This window comes from Manduca sexta, chromosome 13, assembly GCF_014839805.1.
Source record: "Manduca sexta isolate Smith_Timp_Sample1 chromosome 13, JHU_Msex_v1.0, whole genome shotgun sequence".
NCBI classification, from domain to species: domain Eukaryota; kingdom Metazoa; phylum Arthropoda; class Insecta; order Lepidoptera; family Sphingidae; genus Manduca; species Manduca sexta.
The window spans coordinates 9,791,905-9,803,065 of NC_051127.1; the positions used below are offsets into that span (position 1 = coordinate 9,791,905).

General features: G+C 35.2%; 1 protein-coding gene across 1 annotated transcript in view; it reads right to left on the minus strand.

Annotated features, from left to right (window-relative positions):
- LOC115446805 (adenylosuccinate synthetase) overlaps positions 1-11,127 on the minus strand; it is a 28,781-nt gene extending 17,654 nt beyond the window's left edge. Inside the window, exon 1 of the mRNA XM_037438114.1 lies at positions 10,856-11,127. Within this exon, the coding sequence (XP_037294011.1) occupies positions 10,856-11,041 (186 nt within the window). The 5' untranslated portion in view covers positions 11,042-11,127. The remainder of the gene's footprint in view (positions 1-10,855) is intronic.
- Between the last annotated feature and the right edge of the window lie 34 nt (positions 11,128-11,161).

Here is an 11,161-nt window from a genome sequence, read left to right on the forward strand (position 1 = left end):
CAATACTTTATCTACAGACTATACCATATCTATTCCATTATCCTGGCCCCCTAATCCTTTAAGACCAGTGTCTTAAAATTTTTCTCGTAAACGTAAACCAGTGCCTAGGTTTACAAGAAAATGTGCCAATTTTTTCTTGTGCTGTTTATTTATTTTAATTAATAAATGCAAATATGCAGGTCTTAGTTTAAAATAATTGAAAAACGTTCATATAGATTTTGTTAAACATGTTCTAGACGACGCAGCGCCAGAACATTCCTAGGTAGTTTGAAACTTAACGCACTCATAGGGCATTCTTTAATTGCATTTTTGGATTTAAACACCAGTTATTTGTGATAGTGACTATTAGGATATAAATGACGACATAGAGAATACCATGAGTAAATACTTATTTGTAGATACAACGGTAATTTTAACTGAAGGTCAGCAAAAACTTTTGTCACATCAAGGTGGTGAGTAATAAGCGCAGCAAAAGCAGACTATAAACATTCGACGTGAGTAAAACAGTGGTTGGATTACGTATATATGAAGAAATAAATGGAGTTAGCATTTCTAAATCCAAACTCTGTAACGATTTATTGTTATGTGTGAGATAGAGCTCCAAAAACTAGACGCAACGGTGCAACTACGACCGACTCTGCTAAAGAAATCAATTCTGGTATAATATATACTGGGAATATTTGTTTTGCCTTTAATCATGCCTATTCTACTCTTAATTACACTAAACGAAACGACACACCTCCATTTAATTTTAGCTTCGGCCCCGATGCGACATCGGTTGACAGCTTCGAAGGGTAATTTTACGTAAAAGTTTGACGTTGCCTTGCCAAATTAAAATAGAATTCAAAACTTTGATCTTTATTCTTGTGTTCACTGCTGTCCTAGGGTTATAAACAAGATACGTTTTTTCCTATGCAATGTGACATGGATCTCTTTACGCATGATTTAAATCTTTTACTGTTTACTGTTGATCAATTTCAGAACTATAAGTAATTTGTAACTGAAAATAAGGAATAGTAAAAAGTAGTTCTGATAAATCCCGTTAGATGTCATTAAAATAAAAAAGGACGTGCAATATTTATTTTTTTATTTCCTCAACACATCAAATTACATTTATGTCAATATTTGTTGTTTTACCTATTTAGACATTGTCCATCACAAAAACTGTTTAGCTTATAAGAGAACCGATTACTCCAAGCCAAGTTTTTGTCTATTTAACATCATAGAAACCGTTCAACGAAATATTATCTCCGACCTTGCCCACAGATTCAGTACTGACCGGATCGGAACTGCGTCATAATAGATATTGCCAAAACCGCAATGCAGCTTAGATAGAGGAATAATGTATCGAATTTGTTGAAATAACAACTATGGAATGTAAAATCTCTTGTCTTATCACGATAGATAATAGTGACACAATTTTGAAATCACTTTACCCCGTGACCAGATATCATGGTTTAAGATGGTTTTATTTGTTTTTCTTATTTCTTGACTACAATTTACACACACATAGTCATGCCGTTTATCCCGGAAGGGGTGGGCAAAGGCGCCAATGGTGTACCCTCTTTCGGCCGTGTGTATTCCTTCCTATAATGTATTAGGGGGCGAACCCATTGTCATACCCGACCCAAATACCAAACTCCTGGCTGCTACTAAGTGAAAAACCCAATATCACTTTGGCCCGGTTCGAACCTGAGACCTCAGCACTGCAGTCGTACCTTAATACAACCACGTCACCGAGCAGTTTAGAATTATCATGTCATTTTATCGTAGTCGAGGGTTCTTTTTTTTGCTTTGAATGAGGAGACGAGCTTTCCATTCGCCTGATGGTAAGCGATACAACCGCTCATAAACAGTAGAAACACCTTGAATTACAAAGTATTGTTTGGTATTCCACTGCGCTAAGACAGGATTTACCTTAAAACCATTAGCTATACCTACATAAATATTTCATATAGTAAAAGCAAAAAAAAATTCAATTAGGATTTAAATTTTCACACATGAGTATGAAAGAATACAAAGAAGATCAAACTATCAGTGGAATAAATGTACCTAGTGACCCAAAAAAAATTACAATCATCGCAAAAAGAACGCGAAACTGGTTAGGTTGACCCAAAACCAGATAAAGATATAGGATAAGAAACTAAAACTGAGCACATATTTTAATGTTACTGTAGGTTAGGGAAAAAGTGTTCCAAAAAACGAGCCCCACGATAACCATAAAGTCAAATTATGGGCTGATTGGGTTCATTCAAATATCATTTAAATTAGTGTGCTCAATGAGCCGTGACGTAATATTTCCGTGAAAAACATTTTCACAAACTAAACATGCGAAGATCTCATCACATGTTTACAACGGCCAATAATGCACGAGGTCGTTCTCAATGCGATTCTGTTTTTTTTTTCAAAATCACGAGGAACAATCACTATAAATAAAAGCCGCACTGAAATAAAAAACGTATGGACTTAAATCATATGACATGCTGATGTGAGAAAATGTATCATAAATCATGCGAACGGCGCATAGTATTGGCTTGACATTATGTATATATAGAAAGATATTAGAACAAAACGTATTCTCACCGAGGTTGCTCAAGATCGGGCAAGGCTTGAAATTAAGTAGTTACTGATATTAATATAATATAATATACAAATTATTCTATGACTATTTCATTGATTCACATAATGGTTATTTGAAAGACAATCTTTTCAAGATAATTTAATACTTATAATACCATATATAAGGCTTTTAATGCGTAATATATTTTGTGGCTCATGCTGTGACTGCTTATAACTAGAGTTATACTTACTTATAAAAGACTGTTATTATATACATGTGTGGATTTAAATAATTGTAAACTCCGTTAGCAGTCCGTTAATATTAAATAAATAAATAATATTATGTCAACAACTATGACTTTTCCTTTACCCTGATATTATGTATTTTTTTCGTACTTCTAGCGTTCTTCAATTAATCTACCCACAATCATCAGTCATTCTTCACCTACAATTTTATCTTCCTTATATTGATGGATTGATAAAACAGTTTACAGCCAATCGATGAGTATCGTGTAGTTATCTTCACGGAAATCAAAATGAATTTACATTACCTGTTATGCAGAGTTTTGCTTCATTTCCAGTTATTTATTAGTCAACGTAATGCTGACGCATTAACTTTAAGGTCAAGTTATTTATTTTTAATAAGTCCTGAATAAATATTACATTTTATTAATTAATGTTAATGTATTTAATATCATTAGGACACCTGTTTTACTAGCATCATTCGTCCAGTTCGTCGCTTCTCTCAAGTGGATTGGCATTCCCCCCACTATAAGCGATCAAATTAGAAAAAATAATCAATGTGTAGCTATTTCATTTCAAAGTATTTTTACAATCGCCTGAGCAGCTAGTCATTACCCAACAAATAAACATACACCTAGCAAACTCTACCGAGTAATGAGATTTTCTACAAGACAATAATTACGAAACGTAATTTAACCTCGAAGGTAATGACAATTTTCACCTGTTTACTAATGCAATCTGAGCACAAACTAGCACAATGTTGCGAAACGTTAACAAAACAAACGTTGCGAAATCGGCTCAGCAAACACAAACACGATAAATATAATATGTACGCGTCTAATAAAGTAAGAAATGAACGTAGTTTCCATTATGGTGTAATGCCTATATTAATAATCGGCTTCCAGCTGCCCTGATGACATTCTCATGGGATCATGTGTTACGTGCATTCATGCTGAGAAAGACTCTATCAATCACTTTGCACGGATTTGCTTTAATTTTTAACCGACTTCAAAAAAGGAGGCACTCAATTCGCCGGTATTTGTTTTTATGATTATTACCTCAGAACTTTTGTCTGGGTTAACCAATTTTGATGATTCTCTTTTCTATTTGAAAGCTGATGCTTCCCGTGTGGTCCCGTATAGATTTCATTGTTGTTGGAGCCTTGACTTCGGAGATACTTCAGAAAATTCTTAAAATGATGTCATTAACGTATAATCATTTATACTAACACAAAAAAGCAAAAAAAAAACGTTTTAACAAAATAATTATACAGCCTTCAAAAACCAATAAATAATTTAACATTAGCTACATGTGTACTAGTTACCAATTTTGGAGTCGGTGACTAATTTTAAATTTTACACGTGTAACAATATCAAAAGTACAACTATTATTATATTCTGAGAAATTCGTCGGAGAGGAATGACCGTTGGTATTTCGCTCCGTTATCACTCGGGCACAATGTAAACACAATACACGATGTTGATAAAATAATTTAAACAGGAACTGCAATTACAAAGAATGATTTTGTCGAAAATTGTTTACTTTTTACATCAGCAAACGCGGAGTAACGACTTCCTAGAAATCCGCTTGGAACTGTTTTAATTCCGGACTTTTTGTCCCTTGTGCATTGTGGTTCCATCCAAGAAAAATCGATTAGGTCACAGCTGTAATTTGATATAACAAAAAATGGGGTACTTAGTATAGGAACCAATAGATTGGAACATCGGAAGCTTTAACACTTTCGATTTAATGCTGAAGTTACTAGACTTGGAGAAAGGTATAGGAACATTTAAAGTTAAATGTCTCTTGGTGTCATACCTAGCAGTAGTATTACGCATCAGATACCTCCATGAGTAAACGGGTGACGAGTCGGACTTAAACGAGAGACCGCAGGTTCTACCTTCGTACTAAGAAAACTGTCAATTCTATACATTTAGTGGCGCACGATTTGCAGGCAGGAATATGCAAAGATTTCCGAATAATTTCTTTAAAATTTGTAACTACACAAATGTTCCTTTACACCAATAAGTGCTTTGTACACATGTACAATATTGGTAAATCACGAGTCGAGACAATGATATTGTGTTTCTCTACTCAGTATCAGCCTGGATTTTTTAATATATGCCGGATTTTGGAATATATGGCCGATTTGGCAAAAGGCTTCCTATCCTATCATAGGACGGAACACTTATTTACGCCAACACTTCGGGGATAAACGACGTGAGTATGAGTGTAAATGTTGATTATTTTTCATATTTATCTTAAGATCCAGTGTTATTATTGTTATCTTGATTGATTTTAAATCGAGTATGCAGCGGACTTCCTTATTTTCCTACTTTATACAAGATTTTTTTTATTGTGGATCGGCTATGTGGCGTCACTGCACTTGATGTTAAGCGAAGTGACGCCATTACAATTTCCTATAGATTGTATTTTATACAAGTATGCTTGAGGATAAGGATCCTCAAACAGGTCTTCTATGATATCACTTATAAGCTCTTAAACCAAGTTAAATTATATAAATTTATTAAAGAGGTATGGACAAAATTACCCAAGTATTTTTTACATTAAAAAAAAGGTTGCCTTAAAGATTTCAACTTCCAAAAACGCTCAAAACTTAGAGACAAAAGCATGACGTCAACACATGACATCATTCGCGATCTGAATTGAAACAAAAAAAATACGAAACTCAAAAATGTACGTGAATCATCTAATTGTGAACCAATTCACGTGGCCAGCTTAGTTGTTTATATATTTTCGTTTCGCAATGCATATTAAAGATGCTATAAACTTTAATTTCTAGAAGGTAATTCTCAGCATATTACAGTATTGTTTTCTACCACCAACAGTCGATTTCAATAAACAATCCCAAACTTAATCTTCGATCCGATCCCGAGTAAGCATAACTCAATCAAGTAAGTAATTTCAAGCATGTCGAAAATATGTATTCTGGTTGATCAACTTTTATGGTCAATGGGAAAAAGTGCTCGGAACCGTTTATTGAAATCAGCGATATGTCGCATAATAAAATCTGACTGACTGACTGAGACTGCTTACTAACGGATGAAAAAAAAAAATCATGCGCAACCGTTGTCGAAAAAAAGTCTTCCTTCTTCTTTTAATCATCAATGGTCTCTAAAAGTCCCAGGTCAAAAAGGAAATAGCGGGGACCCTTCTGTAACGCATGATAAACGGTTTCGTCTACTATACGGTAATTCCCCGGATGAATACAGCAACAGACAGCCTGAACACTTATTATACCCAAAATCTTACCGTCGCCGCACCGATGGTAAGATTTAGCAACCACCGATAAAACGTGGCAGCGGTAATAAAGCGCCTTTAAATTACTCCCGCGACAAATTTTAAATGCACTCTTACTTAAATATCACAGTATAGTCGGGAAACAGAAGTGGGAGCTTGGGTGAGTTACCGTTGGCGTACGTAAGGTTTTACTATTTGGCAGGAAAGATACTTACTTAGTTTCACAGGGTGGTGACATAAACAAAACAGATCCTGTAGCTGGGGGTCCGGGAGCCCCGCTTTGGCTAGCCCTACAATAGCTACGTCCCTGTCCAAAGGTTCCAATTCTTTGATAAACAGCTACTTGCGCTCGTACTATGCACTGTGCACTATCACGCAATGACTCACGTCATATCTCCAACCTACATGCCACATTGTAAGCAATTCATCGCAAACGAACATAAATAAACAGTTACTATGTAAATCGATAAATTAATCTGTACACGTGTCAAAATATCGCACATACGGCCAATAAGTTATCGTACACCTCAAACAGGCGCGATGCGACGCAATAGCGCGGGAAAAATATCGATAGTCTCTAGTATTGATGAATGATCGAAATAATCAATCAATGTTGAATATTTTTCGACAGTTCTCGCGACTCCACCCATTTAAAGTCCGGTAAAATTGAAGCTGTCAGCCAATGAAACTTCCTATTTATAAAGATAAAGAAGTTTGAAGTGATTATTCTAGAAATTATTTCATAAATATTTTGCTGGAAAAAAACTAATCAAATTAGCTTGAGTTACCAGGGAACAGCGTAGCTTTCTATTAGTTATAAGTAGAATCGATTTAGTATTCGTACGTCACGACCTACAAACTCTCAAACTTCACCTCTATTTATTTAATGAAGACGAAATTATCGATATTGATTTAAAATCGATACCTACCAGTACCTATTCATTTTCCTTGTCCCCAGACCCGGTTGATTATTGTAACGGGTGGATGGAAGCGGTTTGTACCAGATTAATGCATGGAAACTATCAGGACAGGCGAAGATTATGCGTGTGCTGAGTTGACTTATATGCCTAGACACTGATAAGCGGTGAGTAAGCGTGATAAGAGCGTGTTAAGGGATAGTCTCCGTAATACGGGAATCGATCCGACATTAAACTGACCCTAATAACATATAAACGATGGATTAAAATTGCGTAAAACAACTCCCGTTCATATATTGTGACTTTCGCTAAGCTGAATTATGTCTCGTTCGAATGATCTCTAAGTATGGTTGATAATCTCATTCGATATTAAACCCTGACCGCATTTATGATAGAGTCGTTAGTCTGATGGCAGCTAAAATTTATTATGAATTTTTCGCCTCAATAGCTAGTAGTACGTATCCGCGTAGCCCGAGGGTGTAATTAGTGCCCGATATGGCGATAGGCTTGCCCCCAATTAACATCAGAGAATGAATATGGGTCTGGCGAAGTGCGCGTGCACTAATTGCGCCTCTGTCTTCTATACTAATATAGAGTGAAGTGGATATATGTAATATCAGCCCTTATTATATACTGTCCCACTGTTGGGTACGGGCCTCCTCTACTGTTGAGAGAGCATAGGCCTTAGTCCACCACGTTGGCCTAGTGCGGGTTGGTAGGCTTCACACACCCTCGAAAATTCCTAATAGAGAATTTCTCAGGTATGCAGGTTTCCTGACGACGTTTTCCTTCACCGTGGATAGGATGGAAGTGGATATGGGTCAGAGGTAATCTTTAAAACTTATCTAAATTCTTTTCCAGTTGAATGCTTTAACCCTGACTGTAACAGGCTACCTTTATAAGGTATTTACGCGGACGGAGTTGTGACCAGAACTAACCCGAAAAGGCTTAAGCATATTAAGTAATATATGTGCTATTTTTACCATTTTAGCTAGATTAAGGTATATTTGGCTTTTCGCGCAAGTATTTTATACACGGCTCGTTTTGTTATACATTACCAACACTTCAGTAATAATTGACTAACAACGCGAAAAATCCCGTCATTATTAGGTATGTTACAAAAAGGAAACAAAAATAATTTTATGTAAATATGATGTAATCCTCTGCGTGTTATGTATTACACTGTAAAAGGTAATGTACACTCATTACCTTTTACAGTGTAATACACACTAATATTTATTATAAATAGCATAATCGTTGAATTACGTTGCAATGACTAACATTTGAATGGTATTTAATTCGTATCTAACTATTAGTTTAAGCAAAACAATTGCGCAGGACTTCCCAAAGTATCTGCTTTGCTACTCCACCATTCTCGCCTTAAATAGTAATGCTCACGTTCCCTTCCGCTTCGGGAAGAGAATGCCAGAAGGCTTACAAAGTATCGTAACTTATATTATAAAAATGATTTTTTTCTTTACGCTTTCCCGCCTTTATTACTCAACCGACCATAACAAAATTTGTTTATACCTACATTGTCAAGGGTATGGACATAGGGTACATTTCTTTCACAAATAATTAGTACAGTTCCTGAGGGATAGAAATTGTCAAAATTGCGCTCGTCCCGCGGTCCCGCGCACTTTTTTTCATGTTGTCACGCCTCACCACAAAGGAAGACCCCCCCCCCTCCCCAATTTGAAAGCAAATATAGAACTACTAGCTTTTGCTCGCGGCTCCGCCGGCGTTATAAAGTTTTTCGGGCTCAAGTTTACCGTTATAAAAGTCACGCTTATATTTTCCCGGGAGCCTATATTCTTCCCTGGGTCTCAAACTGTCTCCATACCAATGTTCATCATGAATACGTTGGGTAGTTTTTGAGTTTAACACGTTTAGGCAGCCAGAGGCAGCGGTGGATTTTGTTTTATAATACATTATTATAGAACTTTTTTAAGAGGAACAATCCCGTCATACTCATTCATCATTGTTGTATAACTTTGACCGTTTACGCAGCGAACGCAACGGAAGTTCTCATAACTAATAAATTTTCCCCGTTTTTGTAACATGTTTCATTACTGCTCCGCTCCTATTGGTCATAGCGTGATGATATATAGTCTACAGCACTCCACGAACAAAGGGCTATCCAACACAAAAAGAATTTTTCAGATTGACCCGGTAGTTCCTGAGATTAGCGCGTTCAAACAAACAAACAAACTCTTCAGCTTTATATAATAGTATAGATAAAGGTTCACCTGGTATGGAAAATTATGCAGATGCAAATAATAAGTAACCATAAAGCATGATGTAAATTGCTAGCGTTTAAACAAAATGCAGGACAAATTTAAATAAAAAAAATGTTAAAGATTAATAAAGATTTCTGTGGGGCTTCAATTCAATTAACATCAGGTAAAGTTCACACTTTACATAAGATTCAATTTGTCATGGCAGGAAAAAAAATTGGTGGCATGAAAGTGCTGAAACCATTGCTGACTGATATACTTATCACATTCACTGTCAGCATAAGCTGAATTGGCTCATTTGCCTACACAAGTTTAAACATTACAATTACTACCTTCTTATAAGATATTTTAGTGGAGTCGCAAAAATATGTTTTATTAATTGAAATATTTTGCTTGATTAAAATGTTTACCTTAATGACATATTATTTTACATTGTCAACAAGAATCCACATCCTTTTAGTATTAATGTAATTTTTAAATAAACTATAGTAGAACAAGTTTTTTGCAGTTAGTTGTATGCTAATGTTCTGTTTTCAGAGCCATTCCAATCCTTATCAATTTATAGAATTACTATTAATTATAAAATATTTAAAAATGTTTAACAAATGAAGATATGGACTGTGAAAATGCCATTTATCTCTCCCAGAGACAGTTCAAATGTTTATATATATAGAATAAAATATATATTCTACAACCACATCAGTCATCAGTAATTTATAAACATTATAAAATCTGTGCAAAGTTAGGACATATGCCAATACAAATAAAAACTATATTTAAATACAATGTTATTAATAACAAACAGATGTGACTTTTCTTAAACAATCTAATGTTTTGTGATAAAATTAGATAGAGCCCTAGGCTGTGGTGTTGCAAGAAATAAACATTATCTAAGAGGTTGCTGTGACAATAAATGCCCCAGACCTTGGCAATAGTCCATAATTAGCACATCTTCCAAGGTCTATTTACATCCATTATAATATTATTACTTTTTTGTCTGCATATAATCTTTTTCAGGATATTTATCCTTTTTAAAATGCTTCCAGTTTTTTTTGTAAGGGTATAGGCCAAGTATTCTTCAAATTTGAAATTGGAATGATCTTTTTTTATTCCAATATATGAATGAAAATAGACATTGTCCATAATTATTTGTTTATTTATGTATTCTTATTAAAGAACAGAAAACACTAAACTGTTTCCTGTTAAAATATCATACAAATGATATATTGTAGGAAAAATATATGCCAGTCACATGACTGCAAAATTTCCAAGTTTTATACAGACGCGAATAATTGTTACATAATTAACCCCGGATAGGTCCAGTTCGCGCAACATTGAGCCGTCGACGTGCGGTTCCCGCGCACTGATGCCAATCGCTACAATATCCCCACAAAAACATTGTATTTAGCGTTCACATGTTTTCAAACAAATTTTGGCGCGCTGCCACTATCATGCGCTTTCCATTAAAATTTGTCCGCGCGCTTTAAACAAAATAATTACAAGGAAAAATACAATTTTTAATGAATATTAATGAAAATATAACCTCAAAAGCGCCTTTACAGAATTTTAATTAAATACCGATATAACGGTTATAATAATTGCTATGTCCAAAATCAAAATAAAATAAAATTTACTTACCTGGCAGCGGCACACGATATCGGAGTCCACAGCCAACAAATCCACCACTTTTCCTTTACCCTCGTCGCCCCACTGAGCACCCAATACAACAGTGACTTTATTTTCCATTTTTGATTTTTTACACGGATACGAACACGATAATTCGCCGTTTACTTCCGTTTGCTTCGAATTCACAATCGAAGCCATTATTTATTACAAATTTGGTATATTAGAGCAAAGAGCGTGACATGCGCGCGCCGGAATTCGCTGTTGTAAAAAGGTCTTAGTGATACCATGAGCAATTACCAAAGCTCCATTGGCATAAAA